We start from the raw sequence: 17,718 nt of genomic DNA, 5'->3' as shown, positions 1-17,718 counted from the left end.
TATTGACGTGGATAGAGAACCGGTTGGCAAACAGGAAGCAGTCAGGATAAACGGGCCCTTTTCAGAATGGCAGGCAGTGACTAGTGGAGTACCGCAGGGCTCAGTGCTGGGACCGCAGCTCTTTACAATATACATTAATGATTTAGATGAAGAAATTGAGTGTAATATCTCCAAGTTTGCAGATGATACAAAACTGGGTGGCAGTGAGAGCTGTGAGGAGGACGCTAAAAGGCTGCAGGGTGACTTGGACAGGTTAGGTGAGTGGGCAAATGCATGGCAGGTGCAGTATAATGTGGATAAATACGAGGTTATCCACTTTTGGGGCAAAAACACGAAAGCAGAATATCTGAATGGCGGCAGATTAGGAAAGGGGGAGGTGCAACAAGACCTGGGTGTCATGGTTCATCAGTCATTGAAAGTTGGCATGCAGGTACAGCAGGCGGTGAAGGCGGCAAATGGTATGTTGGCCTTCATAGCTAGGGAATGAGAGTATAGGAGCAGGGAGGTCTTACTGCAGTTGTACATGGCCTTGGTGAGGCCTCATCTGGAATATTGTGTTCAGTTTTGGTCTCCTAATCTGAGGAAGGACGTTCTTGCTATTGAGGGAGTGCAGTGAAGGTTCACCAGACTGATTCCCGGGATGGCGGCACCGACATATGAGGAGAGACTGGATCAACTGGGCCTTTATACACTGGAGTTTAGAAGGATGAGAAGGGATCTCATAGAAACTTACAAGATTCTAACGGGACTGGACAGATTAGATGCGGGAAGAATGTTCCCAATGATGGGGAAGTCCAGAACCAGGGGGCACAGTCTTAGGATAAGGGGTAGGCCATTTAGGACTGAGATGAGGAGAAACTTCTTCACTCAGAGAGTTGTTAACATGTGGAATTCCCTACCGCAGAGAGTTGTTGATGCCAGTTCACTGGATATATTCAAGAGGGAGTTAGATATGGCCCTTACGGCTAAAGGGATCAAGGGGTATGGAGAGAAAGCAGGAAAGGGGTACTGAGGGAATGATCAGCCCTGATCTTATTGAATGGTAGTGCAGGTTCGAAGGGCCGAATGGCCTACTCCTGCACCTATTTTCTACGTTTCTATGACTTGTCTGCCTTTAGTCCCATGTGATTGTTTTAAGTTCCCCCCTCCCTATAGCCCCGTGATAATCTATTATTGGGATGTTTTTAGTGTCTTCTACAGTGAAGACTGATACAAAATATTTATTCAAAGTCTGTCATTTCCCGATTCCACATTTTTAATTTCCCAGTCTCAACCTCCAAGGGATCAACGTTTACTTTAGCTACTCTCTTCCTTTTTATATACCTGTAGAAGCTCTTACTATCTGTTTTTATATTTCTTGCTAGTTTACTCTCATAATCCATCTTCTCTCTATTTTTCTTTTGGTCGTCCTTTGCTGGTTTTTAAAAATTTCCCAATCCTCTGGCTTCCCACTAATCTTGGCAACATTGTATGCCATTGTATTTAATTTAGTACGATCCTTTACTTCCTTAGTTAACCACGATGGTTCTCCCTTCTCAAAGTCTTTCCTTCTCACTGGGATATATTATTGTTGAGAGTTATGAAATATCTCCTTAAATGTCTGCCACTGCTTATCAACCGTTTTACTCTTTAATTTATTTTCCCAGTCCACTTTAGCCAATTCTGCCTTCATGCCTTTGTAATCGCCTTTATTTAAGATCGGGACACTGGTTTGAAACCCAACTTTCTCACCCTCCAACTGAATTTGAAATTCAATCATGCTATGATCTCTCTTTCCTAGAGGATCCTTTACTATGAGATCATTTATTAATCCTGTCTCATTACACTGTACCAGATCGAAGATAGCCTGCTCCCTGGTTGGTACAGTCTTTGTGGTCCATGAACAAGCTGAAGTAGAAACCGGTTCTCTCCGAATAGAGGTGAACTTTTCTCTCACCTCTGATGTTAACAATGCTGTTATTGCAGTGAGGTACCACAGGGGCAACGATCGATTTTATAAAATGCCCTGATCTGTTTTAATGATTTCCTGCAGCTGTTTGGTCCTCTGGTGAACAAAATCTGCTCATTGACCTTGTGCCTAACCAGATTAGAGCCACATAAATAAAATCAACAACTTACATTTATGCAATGCCTTTAACAAAGAAAAATATCCCAAGGAAAAAATGAAAATCAGGCTAGAGGAGAAAGATTAGCAGAGGTGCCCAAAGAGGTGAGTTTTAAGGAGCATTTTAAGAGAGGGGGAAATGGAATAGAGCATGGTTTAAGAGACGGAATTCCACAGCATGAGGCCTAGGCAGCTGAAATCACAGCTGTTATTGGTGGGGCAACAGAAGGGAGAATACGCAAGAGGCTGAAACTAGAAGATCGGCTGGGGGGGGGGGGTGTTATAGGGCTAGAGGAAGTTGCAGAAATAGGGAAGGTTTAAACACAGGATCAGAATTTTATTTGATGTGTTGGAGCCAATGTAGGTCAGCAAGGACAGGGATGATGGGCAAGTGGAATTTGTTGGGGGCTAAGATACAAATCGCAAAGGTTTGCATAAGTTGGAGTTCATGGAGCTTAAGACATCAAGTGGAACTAAGCAAGGGCCGTCCCACCATACTGGTGGAGAACAGTATGAACAACCGTGTATAAGGCTGCAGAAAGGTAGAGGAGGAGTAACGCAGCAGGGTCACAGTCGCAGCAACTGGCATTCATAAATTTGGTTAGGACCACTTTGATGCTGCGGGAGCGGCCGAAACCTGATTGGAGGGATTCAAGCAGGGAGCTGTTCAGAGATCAGCATGGATCTATGAGACAACAATAAACTAAAGGACCCTGAAGAGAAACGGGACGTTAAAAATGGGCAGTAGTTAAGGAAGACAGAGGTTGGTGGGGTTTTGAGAAGGAGGTGATGATGCCAGTTTTGAAGTTGTGGAATAGTACCCAAGTAAAAGGAACCACTTAAAATCTCAGCTGCCATAGGGACCAAGAAGGGAAGTTGGGTGGTCAGGGGTTTAGTGGGAATGGAGTTGAGGTAGCAGGAGGTAGGTCTTATGGACGAGATTAGCTTGGAGAGGGCATTGTGGCAGATGAGGGAGAAATCATTATATATATATTATATATAGTTAGATAGAAACAACAATTCATGTCTAAGGCAGGAGGGGATGAGGGAAGGTTGGCTTTGAAGAGGTGGAAGGAAGAGAGGTAGCTGCTCTATAGCTTGGTGAAGAAGAATCTCATGAGCACCTCACACTTGAGAGGTGAAGGTGAAAGGGGGGCAAGAAGGGGGTTTAATGAGCCAATTGGCTGTGGAGAAAGGGAGGCTGGGATTATTTTAGCCCTCCAGGATGATCCTAGTGTATGGGGGAGTTTTGACAGAGGACATGGGAGGTTCAGGATTGCTTAATGTGGTTGAGGCAGAACTGACAGTAAATGGCTCAACAGTTACTTGCCAAATAGCTAAACTAGTTTTGCACCAGGTATAGTCAATGTTTGTGCCCTTTGAACATGAGGTACCCAAGATGAAGGCCGTACCAAAGGAAATGATCGGTATTGAAGATAGAGAAGGTTTTGCTGGGAATGAGGACATAACTGTAGAGGTGAGCTATCATGGCAACGGTGGGCCAAAGGCCAGGCAATTGAGAGTTTGAGTGCATGGTTATAAATGAATTGGGGAGAGTTTTTTTTAAACCAGGGGCACATACAGAAGAAGGAGGTGGGTTTGATAAGGAGATTTGATGGTGAAGCATACAAGGAAGTAGTCAGAGATGGCCTTGTTAGTGATCGAAACCATGGGCGAGGCCAGAGAAGATGGCAAGGTCAGAGTTTATATGGAAGTAGAGTTTTCGGGAGGGCAGTGAATTCAGAAGAAAGGAGGCATGAGGAATTGAAATAGAAACTAAAATCACCAAGTGTTGCTTGGTGCAGAAGCCATGTTAGCGCTCTCGCCTCGGAGTCAGAAGCTTGTGGGTGCAAATCCCACTCCAGAGACTTGAGCACATAATCTAGGCTGACATCTCAGTGCAATACTGAGGGAGTGCTGCACTGTTGGAGACGCTGTCTTTCGGATGAGACGTTAAATCATCTGCTCTCTCAGGTGGATGTGAAGGATCCCATGGCACTATTCGAGTAAGAGCAGGGGCATTCTCCCTGACACCCTGGCCAAAATTTATGCCTCAACTATAGAATCATACAACATAGGAGGCGGCCATTTAGACCATCATTCCTGTGCCAGCTCTTTGAAACAGCTATCCAATTAATCCCACACCCTTGTTCTTTCTTCATAACCCTGCAAATTTTTCCTTTTCAAGTACATATCCAATTCCCTTTTGAAAGTTCCTATAAAATCTGCTTCTCCACCCTTTCAGGCAATGCATTCAAGATTATAACAACTTACTGTAAAAAATATTCTCATCTCCCCTCTGGTTCTTCTGCCAATTACCTTAAATCTGTGTCCTCCGGCTACCGACTCTGCTGCCAGTGGAAACAGTTTCTCCTTATTTACTCTATCAAAACTCATGATTTTGAACACCTCTATCAAAACTCCCCATAACTTTCTCTGCTGAGAACAATCCCAGATTCTCTACGCTCCACATAATTGAAGTCTCTCATTCCTCAGTACCATTTTAGAAAATCTCCTCTACACCCTCTTCAAGGACTTGTTATCCTTGCTAAAGTGCTGTGCCCAGAATTGGACATCCTAACCAGTGATTTATAAAGGTTTAGCATAAATTCCTTGCTTTTGTACTCTATGCCAGGATCCCACATGCTATTTTAAAAAAAATCAGCTGTATCAATTTGTCCTGCCACCATCACACAAGCATTACAAACAGATTATCTGGTTATCATCTAATTGCTGTTTCTTGGGACCATGCTGTACGCAAAATTGGCTGCCGTGTTTCCTACATTACAACAGTGACTACACACTTCAAAATTATTTAATTGACAGTAAAGCACTTTGGGACATTGAGGTTGTGAGTGGCACGATAGAAATGCAAGTTCATTCTTTGGAGAAACACAGCGTGGGACTGGTGTGGAAATGTATTTTTATAAGCTGCATTACACTGTTCTCGTACCCGTTTTGACATAAAACAAAATGGAGTCCTGGTCCTTCCAGAAACTTCTGCAACAGTCTGTTTGCATAACAAATGCTAACCCTGACTGGAACTGCTGAGGGCTGATTAATAGCTACCTGACAACATTAAACTGTCTTGCTGAGATAAGTACCACCCATTGTGCTCCCCTGTATTACCAATACACCCCCCAAGAGATACTCAAACTACCAGCCATTATCTCTTGTACAGAACTCATCCATGTTATGCAAAAAGATAAGTACCCAATCAACCACTATGGGAATCATGGGCCCAAATAACTGACCAGGAAACTGGACAATCCTGACACAATGCAAGGCTGGTAATAGCACATTATCACACTCTAATCGAGTAATGGCTGACTGGCCCGCTAACAACCCTGACAAAGGAGATATTTGGAAACCAGGTCAAGACAAGGATGTGGTAATTAACTCTTTATCTGTATTCACTGACTGCAAAGACAGAGCCAATACACAGGATGGGACCATAACTTGTTTTTACTGTATAAATACCTCGTGAAAACTGTACCATATTGGAGGTCTTCACTTAGCCTTTGACTGAATGAGACTCTTCCCTGGCTAGTAAAAATTAAAAGAACATCTGCCGGGGCTGAAAGTGTCAGAGTTGTATATTGTGAGTCGAGATTTCGACACTTGGGGGGGGGGGGGGAAAGAGACGGGACAGCAGAACAGTAGATCACAAGGATTTTAAAGGAGGTCAGCAGGGTGGAACAGAGTGAGGTGCTCAAAGGAGGAGAAGGTGCCAGAGGTGTAGGTGAAGATGCCAAGGTGATAAGGACCATACTGCTATCACGGCAGTTTGAGCAAGACAGGTGGCAGGAAGCTTAGGCATCAATAAAGAGAAAGCCTCGACACCCTGGAGCAAAATTTTGGTCAAAGTCAGGATGTCATTCTGACCATCCACAAGCACAATAAGGTTATGATTGTTAATCTGCCGAGTTTAGTCCCCTACAGGCACACTGAGTGGGAAGAGAGTAGGTTGGGAAAGAGACAATACAAGACGTTCTGAAAGTTAAAGTCTGAGGGGGCTGTGGTACGATGAAGTCCATGCAGGGAGCATGGAATCACCTTAGAGTAGTCATCGACTAATATTCAGGTTCAGAGTCAGTATTGGAGTGGGAATGAATTCCGGAGCTGTAATAGGGGCAGAGTATCAGCACTGGTAGAGGTTGATCCTGGGGTCCAGTGAAGGTGTGCAGTGACCGGTTACGTGTTAGCAGTATATACTAGTGGGCCAGCAGAGGAGTGAGTAGCAGTGGGATGAAACCTAATGACAAAGAACAGTGAATTCTGGGGAGCCAGAGGAGAATGAAGGATCAATCCAAGGGATCAGTGAAGACGTGGCAGATGGTCAGAGATGCAGCTGAAGTGAAATATGAGCACCCAAGATTGGGAGCAGCATTGCTCAAATGCATCCATTTGGTTTGATTCTTGGCTGCAAGGCACATAACTTGTTGCTTGTGTAGTGTATTTCCTATGCTGGGAGAAGACCTGAAGTACAGGCACTGCATTTTCCACAGTTGGTCTCTACAGAGGTTCCCTCTAGTCATGGTGAACCTTTTATGCTTGATCGAATTTAGAGGTATAGAACATAAGAAATAGGAGCAGGAGTATGCCATACGACCCCTCGAGCCTGCTTGATAATTTACTGTATCACCTCAGACCTTTATGACCATCGCCCATCAGGATGGCAGGCAAGAGTAATAATATGAAAACTGTTTATGCAGTTTAGAGTCCAGAGAAAGAGTTCCACACTCCAGTGATGAAGGCCCTTGATGCTGGTAGATAGAGACTTTGGATGATTTTCAAAAGCTTGCGCATTTTTTACTTTGGTCTAATAATGCATCCTCTACAATTCATTGCCATCTTGTTCCTTCACCACCCAGGGGAAATCCTGTTCTCAGACGAGGATGTGCCAAGTTCAACTCCCAGCAGCTCTGCTGGCTGTAGGGCTCTAGTCTGCCTTGCTATGGATGGGAGCATGGCTCTTATTGATTCCCCCAAGTCAATGACCATCTTGTTCAAGAAGTCTAATCACTTGTACAATGTAATCTGATACCTCTGCATATTGTTCAGAAAAATGCACCAAATCCATCGTGGTTTTCTCAAGAAAGACTGTGCATGTCTCAGAGGAAAGGCAATGCATTCTTCTTAGAGGTGAGCTAGGAGTACAATGCAAGACTCATCTAGAGATACTTTCCTGGGTTACGGTTTGGGAAACCACCCAATATTCTTCAGGTGGATATTTATACTTTGGTTCTACTTTCCCTGAAGTAGTACCAACTGACACTGGGGTTGTTTCAGCAATACTTGTCTAAAAGTTGGGAGAAAGAGTGCAGCTATTCCTTACTGGTGCACTTTGTTAACCCAAGGTAAATTTGTTGAATTACATTTTGCCAGCAAACAACTTACATAATTATCAGTTGTGAATGGATTATTGCACAATATTTAAACCCTATGGTGGTGCATACATGCTGTGCTAACTATGGAGACACTAAGTTTGTTTTGATACAGGCAATGTTTTGAAGAGTGTACCATACAACCATAGTGCAGCTAAATTATACTCCCTGAGCTGAATTCCAATTCGTGTCTTAGCCCACTTATGCTTACCTACTACATTTGCTCTTTATATAACTCTCGAGGGAGCACTGAATTGTTTGCTGGTGTCACCATCTAACCTAAAGCACATAGTTTCTTTTAGTATCTTCTGTACTTATCTTTGTGTAGGTTTCTAACGAAGGATGAGCTAGATTGGCCGAATGGCCTCCCTCATCTGTGCTGAAAAAGACAGCCTAGTATATTTTCTGGACGTTCACCATGATACCTTAGACTCCTGGAAAACCTCTAAAACAAAACCAAAAACATGAACAGGCTAGTTTAAACAGCAGAATGTTCAATAATCTAACCTATTCTTGTAGTGAGCCTGTGGACTTTGTCCCGACCTTTAGCAAAGCCAAAGGGAAGAGCAAAGGATCTTTATCTGGAGAAAAACTGGCACATTGGCATAAGTTGTGTGATTTTGTACAGCACAGGAATAGGAAACCACATCAAAAACAGTCTGTCTGCAATGTCATGACATTTCACGTGCATGCTCGACATGTGGTTTCCCCAGAACCCATGAAGCTAGGATATACTCCGACTGTATTGCAGGTGTGGAAGAAGAAAATCGTGTCTTAGCCCACTTATGCCTTTCAACCTTTCAACTAATTGCAGAAAATATTAAAATTAAAATTAAAATAGGATAGTACTAAAAACTGAATTCCATCCTTCAGGAATCAACACACTGTGATGCTTCCCAAAACGTTCCCTTCTAGAGAAACGATATGATACAATGGCCCCCAGATGTATGAAACCTCACTCAAGTAAAGACTATAAATAAAATAACATTATTTAATTGGTGTGTGAAAGTATCCCCACATCAGAAAACAAATCTTATTTTCATTATTATGACAAATGTCTCCTGGGTGTTAGAAAATCCTTGATTGAATGACTACCCATTCAAAAGCAAATTGAAGTTTTCCATTTGAGAAAACAGATCTGGGGAAATCAATGGATGGTGATACTCAGATCTGACAAATCCAACAGCCAAGCTGTTTGACTAATAAAGCATTGCTTCTTCTCAAATAGTCTGCAAGATTTTGGGAATTAGAGAAAATAGTGGAATACATAGAATCATAGAATGGTTACAGCACAGAAGGAGGTCATTCGGCCTGTCCCGGTTCATGGCAAGAGCCCTTCAGCTAGTCCCACTACCCCGCCCTTTCCCTGTAGCCCTGCATATAGGAAGCATCTCTCCCAGGCGAAGAAAACATCATTTAAACTTGCGGCTCAGCAGTTCTGATTCCTGCAACAGAGCTTTGATAACTTTTTGTTTTAAATGCAGCGATTAGCAACCCTTTTGAATAATTCAATCTGTCAAACTGTAGTGTTAATACTACAAATCAGGATCCATACTGTCCTGCTTAAGGGTTATGTAGACAACTTCTGTACCAACTGACATGAAAACCCCAGCTAATGAGAGGCATCACCCCAGAAAAGGAAACCAACTCAACTAATAGGTAGGACACAACGCTGTTAAGAGTTGAAGCTTTAAGCAAAGTCAATTAGCTCCAAAACGAAGAAGACTGTAGAATTTTCCATGGCGCACTGTAACAATGAGTTGTTGCTGTCGACAGGGAAAAAAGAATGAATGGTGGGCAAGTGGTAGCCGATTTCTTCTATAGTATGGGAGCTTGATCATGTCTCTGTTGAAGCCAAGAATTTTCTAAAATAGATTTGCTGTACTACCATTTCCCCCTTTCATTGAATGATTAGGTCCATCCAGCTATGCAGGATAACTGCAGAGGTTTGACAGCCAAGCTACCAATTATTAATCCTAATGGACACCACTAGAATTAAATTGAATACTTTCCCCATTCCCCTCCTAGTTATGCTATTCAATTAGCAACACATGAAGATTTTCTGTCCACTTTAAAAATGCAATCCAAGTTGTGGAAAAGACGTGCACACAAAGAAAGGAAAACAGATTCACTGCATCTTTTACAAAACAAAATCATACCTTACTGACAAGGAAGTCTGTAGCTTCAAAGTGCCGTCCATACATTTTTGGTGATTCTCCAGGTATGGGCTCTATTTTAATACAGACCTCTTGACCTTTCCGGGCAACATCAACTTGTTTATGATTCACTTCAATACTAGTAATAATTCCAATATCGACAAACTGGAAAAGGGCAAATAATAATCAACTTCCATTACCAGTCTACTGATTGGAATGTATGAAGATGAGACTTTTCTAAACTTACACTTTTTGAAGGAACACACAATGGGGTGCCTTGTTTCAGAAGGCCAGCTTCCACAATAACTCCCATTACAATTGGGTCACGAGAATTGAAAATGAACTGAGGGATAATTCGCAGTTTTGAAGGAAAAACAGCTACATGCCTAAAAAGGGGAGAAAAGTTTAGATATATAAACACATATACATAAAAGTGGAAGAGCAAGAGAGCTAGAGGATTAGATCTTTATAAATCATTTTTCATATGGAAAATTCTCATGCATTCAAACTTTTAAGATAATTCACTCAGTATATCACTTCACAGTTAACAACCTCCCTAATGAGGACTAACCTACTCTTGTTTTATTTCAATGAAGTCTATGTTTGGAGGAGATATAGTTGCAGATTATATTGTAATTATGTACTAATAACGTATGGCCACACTTATACAAGACAGTGAGCACCCTGGTAAAAGGACATGTACAATATTTTGGAGTAAAATGTTTATTTTCCAATCATGTGACTGACACCACATTTTTTAAACAAGGAACTTCCTGTCACGATAGAAACCATCAAAAGCTAGTTTTTAAAAAAGTCTGCATAATTTTTGGAGAGAAAAAGCCAATGCCTGCCTATGTCTACAAAATAGGCCTTATTATTTTCATATTATCACAACTTTCACTGTAATATGTAACAGACTTGACCTTACTTGAATTCTTCTTGCTTTTGTTTTTTGTAATCTTGTCTATATTTTGTGAAAGCATCAAATAAATGATAGATAATTTCTGCACTGAAGATCCTGACCCCAAGCGTGTCAGCAAGCTCCTGGGAATCTCGTTCAATCTTCACATCAAAAGCAAGAATGACTGAATACCTACAAGTTGGATACAGAACAGTTACCTTAGACAAATACATTATTCAGTATTGAATATCAGCAGATACTGTTGCAGAGTATAAACTTAGTAATTTTACTGTAGAAGGAACCCACATCATTGAACCAGCTCAACATTTTGTTAGCCATAGCTGCGCTATTTCCTGCTCTCTTTCCGTATCCATCAGTGGAAGAGTAAAGTCGTCTTACTGCAATTATATAGGGCCCCGATGAGATCATACCTGGAGTAGTGTGTAGAGATACCATTGAGGGAATGCAACGAAGGTTCACCAGACTGATTCCTGGAGTGGGGGTGATTATCCTATGAGGAGCGATTGAGTAGAATAGGTCTTATATTCTCTAGAGTTTAGAAGAATGAGAGTTGATCTCATTGAAACATACAAAATTCTTACAGGGCTTGACAGGGTAGATGCAGGGCGGATGCTTCCTCTGGCTGAGTCGTCCACAACCAGGGGTCACAGTCTCAGAATAAGGGGTCAGCCATTTAGGACTGAGATGAGGAGAAACTTCTTCACTCAGAGGGTGGTGAATCTTTGGAATTCTCTACCTCAGAGGGCTGTGGACGCTCAGTCGTTGAGTATATTTAAGACAGAGATCGATAGATTTTTGGATATTAAGGGAATCAAGAGATATGGAGATAGTGCAGGAAAGTGGAGTTGAGGTAGAATGGTCTCATTGAATGGCGGAGCAGGCCGGAGGGGCTGAATGGCCGACTCCTGCTTCTAATTCCTATGTTCTTAGTACCCTTACTTCTCTTAAACACCTCAATTGATTCTACTTATCTGACCTTCTGGGTAGCATGTTTCACAATTTTTAACTGTGTGTATAGGGGGAAAAAATCCTAGATGTGTTGTTAACCAACTTTGTCTTAATTCTAAGATTATGTCCCCATATTTTGAATTCCCCTTGCTAGAGTCAAGAGTCTTTTTCTTTTTCTATCAACCTAGTTAATTTCCTTCATTATTTTAAAAACTCAAATATCTTTAGGAAATACAACTCAAGTTTACCCGATCTCTTGGCAAAGCTAAATCCCTTCCTCCCAGATATCATTACAATGAAATATTAATGGACTTCCTCCAAAGCCAGTATTATCCTTCCTATGATGCAGTGCCCAAAACTGAACTCAATGCCTCCAAATGAAGTCTTACCAACTGTCCGTATAGTTGTGATTGTACTTGCTTGTATTTATGTGTCTTGGTGTGTAATTGATTGGAAGATTAATAGGAGGCCAAATTCTAATGTACTTAGTCATACGGGACTGTAAGGATTAATATTAACTTTAGCTCTTGTCTGTTAAGTAACTTTCTATTAGAAGGCTGGAAATATTTTCAGCTGTGTAATTATTAATAGTTATCATTGTATGCTTAATTCCTAAGAAAGTCAATGAATGCCTTTGAACATTATCTCGAGGAATTACTGAGAAACTTTTCGGTAAGAACATCCATTCCTTAATATTTGTCCCAAAGATATATTTGTATTTTATATTTACAGCTCAGCTGTCAAAAAATATTCTGCAAAAGACATTTATAGATAAAAAAAAATCAGATTTGGGATTTTTTTTAATAAAAGGAAAAAATAAAATGACAGTAATGATTGCATTTACTGAAACAACTTGGAGAACTTTACAGGAACAATTGACAATTCATCACAATTAAAGAATATCCTTAATTTAATTAAAAATGCAGGACGTAGGTTACACATTAATGCAGGCTGTTAATTCATAGGATATAGTAAGAATGAAACGTTTGCAAGCTAACATAAACTTAAGACTACCAAATTGAGTTAAAAAGCGGAATTCCGCTAGATCTTGCAACATAAAATGTCACGACAGATGACATCAAAGTAACTGTGCCACTGCAAATATTTATTGTTTCACATTTTTGTATAAAGTACCATCTATTGTGCACAATGTGGGTAATGGTTGCCATTTATATAAATGATCTGGACATATAGTTTACTAATGATACCAAACTAGGGGCCATGGTAAACTTTGAGGGAGAATGCAGGAGGCCATCGACACTTTAGTAGAAAGGCAAGTAGGAAGCAGATGCAGTTGAATGTAGAAAAAGATGTAGTGGAACAATTTGACAAAATGTGAAAGGAAGTGATACCCTAAATGACAAGACTCTCAATAAAGTGAAGGAACAGAAGTATGGCTCAATTTTCCCCAATGCTGTTTTTTGGCATATTTGAAGAGTTACGCCCGTTTTTTGGGGGGATGACTAGGCCAAAAAAAAGTTAAAGTTTCCCCGTTTTAATTTTTGAAATTGGCGCCATGCAGCCTGTCATTTAGCTTTGGGGGCTGGAGCCTAAGGTCTGCGCCGAAAAAAGGCACTCCTGAAAAAAGGAGGCACCCCCTTCTGCGCATGTATGAAAAAAGAGACATTTTCTACGTGACTGGTATGGGCGTGCATGCCCAGTACACCTCCCGGTCTGCATTCAGCCATTTTTAAAGAGCCAGTTATGTGCGAGAACTTTTATTCTGAGCGGAAAAAATCAGAGCTGCAATATGCAACGCGGCTCAAGGACCAAGAATTTCTCTCAGGACGAAGTGGAGGCCTGGGTTACTGTAATTGAGACCAGATGGCACGAGCTGGACACCAGCAGAGGTCAAATAAAAGTTTCACCAAAAGAAATGAAGAAATGCTGGAACCAACTTTCACAAAACTCAGGTGCAGATATGAACACCTGTCTCAATATACCCGATATGGGTAAGGCCTCCTGCCCATCATCCTATGTGCCCTGAGGTTCCTCAGGTGATGCTGTCTAATCAATCTTCTCCACAGTACCATCATGCAGAAGGCTTGCATGAGGTATGCCAGTCAATATTGCCCCTATAATTAAATTGTAGCTTTGCAACAACCTCAAAACAGTAGGACAAAGCACTCACACCTTTTCTTCCCTCTCTCTCTCCAAGGTGGATGCCCTAGTGTAGACCACACTCTGGTCTGCGCATGCGCAACAGGCTTCCTTACAACGGGAAGCTAGGCATTCAATGAAGACATTTGGGACAACAAAGCGTAATTCAATTCTTGAATTTTTGATTTGTTTTCAAAGTACCACCCCACCACCAAACCTCTCCTCACCGGGCTCACGGGTCAGGCTCGGGGCTTGGCTTCCAATCCCCGGTCCCCACCACCCTGGGCTTCATTTGAAGCCAAGCCCCGAGCCCGGGCGAGGGAGCGATTCTGCCGGCCGACGCTCTGACCCTCGAGCCCGGTGAGGAGAGGTTTGGTGGTGGGGTGGTACTTTGAAAAAAAAATCAAAAATTCAAGAATTGTATTACACTTCCAATTTCTCTCTTTTGACTTTGAAAAAATTAAGATTTATGATGCATATTCTCTGCCTTCTTCACTCCCTCCAAAACTTCGGCAAAAAACAATGGCGTCTTTCTGTGCCAATTTTGTAATGTGCGCTGATATTTGTTAAGTGCCCAGAAGGTTTTTTGGGAGTGGTCACATACGCCATCCTCGGAAAAATGTAAATTGGCCAAACTTGCTTAAATGTTAAAAACTGGCAGACATCAGGTTACACCTCCTATGACGCAAAAAAAATTGTAGCCTACAAAAATCGTACCCAAGTGAATTACGCTGGCGCAGAAACTTTGGGGAAACTTGGGAGATTTGGGAGATTTTTTATTTACTCCAAAAAAAAGTGCACGCCAAAAAAATGGCGCAGATAGTTGGGAAAAATTGTGCCCCATGATTGGATAGGTCTTTAAAAGTAAAACTGCAGGTAGAAGAGGTCACAAAAACGCAAAATAGATTCTGGGTTTTATACATTAGGATACAACTACTACTACTACTTTGTGTCACTGATGTAGATATAAAGCAACAACTATAATTTTACATTTAGGTGGTTAACCAAGATAACTGCGTCAGGGGTAGAAGTGTATAACTTCGGATTTATGAATCGGACATTGAGTCGTTATATGGTCTGTTCTCACACTGGATAGTTTTAATTCTCCATTTGTGCTTCAAGTATCCGCATCTACCATCGTTGTCCATGAGCTTCCTAGAAATTTGAAACCAGGGACCTTTGTCAGGTCTTTCACGATTTGCGACTTCTTGTGAACTCCATTTGGCTTTCCAAGCATCATTAGGGCTGAAGTTGAATTGTCAAAGGTTAAGCACATGGGTCCAAAAGGGCTTGCACAACTAAGTGGTGGTGAGGGATATTGTTGAAATCCTGGTGGATGTGGAGGCGTTTGTTTTTCCTCGATTCGCTGTATTTCCCGAAAGGTTGCAACATTTCGCCGAATAAGATGGGCGAGAGTTGTGCAATAGCATGGCCAGCCAAGGTTTGGGGTCGTCTTGAGAGTTCCAGTGATCAAAGCACATGGTATTGGGGGTGATGTACTGACGTGGATAGAGAACTGGTTGGTAGATAGGAAGCAAAGAGTCGGGATAAACGGGTCCTTTTCAGAATGGCAGGCAGTGACTAGTGGAGTGCCGCAGGGCTCAGTGCTGGGACTCCAGCTCTTTACAATATATATTAATGATTTAGATGATGGAATTGAGTGTAATATCTCAACGTTTGCTGATGACACTAAACTGGGTGGCGGTGTGAGCTGTGAGGAGGACGCTAAGAGGCTGCAGGGTGACTTGGACAGGTTAGGCGAGTGGGCAAATGCATGGCAGATGCAGTATAATGTGGATAAATGTGAGGTTATCCACTTTGGGGGCAAAAACACGAAGGCAGAATATTATCTGAATGGCGGCAGATTAGGAAAAGGGGAGGTGCAACCGAGACCTGGGGGTCATGGTTCATCAGTCACTGAAAGTGGGCATGCAGGTACAGCAGGCAGTGAAGGCAGCAAATGGTATGTTGGTCTTCATAGCTAGGGATTTGAATACAGGAGCAGGGAGGTCTTACTGCAGTTGTACAGAGCCTTGGTGAGGCCTCACCTGGAATAGTGTGTTCAGTTTTGGTCTCCTAATTGGAGGAAGGACATTCTTGCTATTGAGGGAGTGCAGCAAAAGTTCACCAGACTGATTCCAGGGATGGCTGGACTGTCATATGAGGAGAGACTGGATCGACTGGATCAACTGGGCCTTTATTCACTGGAGTTTAGAAGGATGAGAGGGGATCTCATAGAAACGTATAATATTCTGACGGGACTGGACAGGTTCGATGCGGGAAGAATGTTCCTGATGTTGGGGAAGTCCAGAACCAGGGGACACAGTCTTAGGATAAGGGGTAGGCCATTTAGGACTGAGATGAGGAGAAACTTCTTCACTCAGAGTTGTTAACCTATGGAATTTCCTGCCGCAGAGAGTTGTTGATGCCAGTTCATTGGATATATTCAAGAGGGAGTTAGATATGGCCCTTACAGCTAAGGGGATCAAGGGGTATGGAAAGAAAGCAGGAAAGGGGTACTGAGGGAATGATCAGCCATGATCTTATTGAATGGCGGTACAGGCTTGAAGGGCCAAATGGCCTACTCCTGCACCTATTTTCAATGTTTTTATGTAACTTCGATGGTATGAGACGTGAATTGGCTAGTATAGACTGGCGAATGATACTTATCAAGGGTTGACGGCATATAGGCAATGGCAAACATTTAAAGATCACATGGATGAACTTCAGCTATTGTACATTCCTGCCTTGAGTAAAAATAAAATGGGGAAGGTGGCTCAACTGTGGCTAATGAGGGAAATGAAGGATAGTGTTAAATCCAAGGAAGAGGCATATAATTTGGCCAGAAAAAGCAGCAAACCCAAGGAGTGGGAGAAATTTAGAATTCAGCAGAGGAGGACAAAGGGTTCAATTCGGTGGGGGAAAATAGAGTATGAGAGGAAGCTTGCTAGGAACATAAAAACTGACTGCAAAAGCTTCTATAGATATATGAAGAGAAAAAGATTAGTGAAGACAAACATAGGTCCCTTGCAGTCAGAATCAGGTGAATTTATAATGGGGAACAAAGAAATGGCAGACCAACTGAACAAATACTTTGGTTCTGTCTTCACGAAGGAAGACACAAATAACATTCCGGAAATACTAGGAGACCGAGGGTCTAGTGAGAAGGAGGAACTGAAGAAAATCCTTATTAGGCGGGAAATTGTGTTAGGGAAATTGATGGGATTGAAGGCCGATAAATCCCCAGGGCCTGATAGTCTGCATCCCAGAGTACTTAAGGAAGTGGCCCTAGAAATAGTGGATCCATTGGTGATCATTTTCCAATTGACTATCGACTCTGGATCAGTTCCTATGGACTGGAGGGTAGCTAATGCAACACCACTTTTTAAAAAAGGAGGGAGAGAGAAAACGGGGAATTATAGACTGGTTAGCCTGACATCAGTAGTGGGGAAAATGTTGGAATCAATTATTAAAGATGAAATAGCAGCGCATTTGGAAAGCAGTGACAGGATCGGTCCAAGTCAGCATAGATTTATGAAAGGGAAATCATGCTCGACAAATCTTCTAGAATGTTTTGAGGATGTAACTGGTAGAGTGGACAAGGGAGAACCAACGGATGTGGTGTATTTGGACTTTCAAAAGGCTTTTGACAAGGTCCCACACAAGAGATTGGTGTGCAAAATTACGTGGTACTGGGGGTAATGTACTGACGTGGATAGAGAACTGGTTGGCAGACAGGAAGCAGAGAGTGGGAATAAACGGGTCCTTTTCAGAATGGCAGGCTGTGACTAGTGGAGTGCCGCAGGGCTCAGTGCTGGGACCCCAGCTATTTACAATATACATTAATGATTTAGATGAAGGAATTGAGTGTAATATCTCCAAGTTTGCAGGTGACACTAAGCTGGGTGGCGGCATGAGTTGTGAGGATTCGCGAAGAGGCTGCAGGGTGACTTGGACAGGTTAGGTGAGTGGGCAAATGCATGGCAGATGCAGTATAATATGGATAAATGTGAGGTTATCCACTTTGGGGGCAAAAACATGAAGGCAGATTATCATCTGAATGGCGGCAGATTTGGAAAAGGGGAGGTGCAACGAGACCTG

At 42.2% G+C, this 17,718-nt stretch overlaps 1 protein-coding gene across 1 annotated transcript in view; it reads right to left on the bottom strand.

Annotated features, from left to right (window-relative positions):
- Window positions 1-17,718, bottom strand: part of eif5b (eukaryotic translation initiation factor 5B) — a 136,411-nt gene that overhangs the window by 12,109 nt on the left and 106,584 nt on the right. The window contains exons 21-23 of the mRNA XM_070873051.1: window positions 10,576-10,740; window positions 9,895-10,033; window positions 9,651-9,812 (exon numbers count right to left, since the gene is read on the bottom strand). Coding sequence (XP_070729152.1) covers window positions 9,651-9,812; window positions 9,895-10,033; window positions 10,576-10,740 — 466 coding nt within the window. The remainder of the gene's footprint in view (window positions 1-9,650; window positions 9,813-9,894; window positions 10,034-10,575; window positions 10,741-17,718) is intronic.

The sequence above is a fragment of the Pristiophorus japonicus genome, unplaced genomic scaffold, assembly GCF_044704955.1.
Source record: "Pristiophorus japonicus isolate sPriJap1 unplaced genomic scaffold, sPriJap1.hap1 HAP1_SCAFFOLD_409, whole genome shotgun sequence".
NCBI classification, from domain to species: Eukaryota; Metazoa; Chordata; class Chondrichthyes; family Pristiophoridae; genus Pristiophorus; species Pristiophorus japonicus.
The sequence above is the reverse complement of the archived record's forward strand: the minus strand, read 5'-3'. Positions and strand labels throughout refer to the sequence as shown.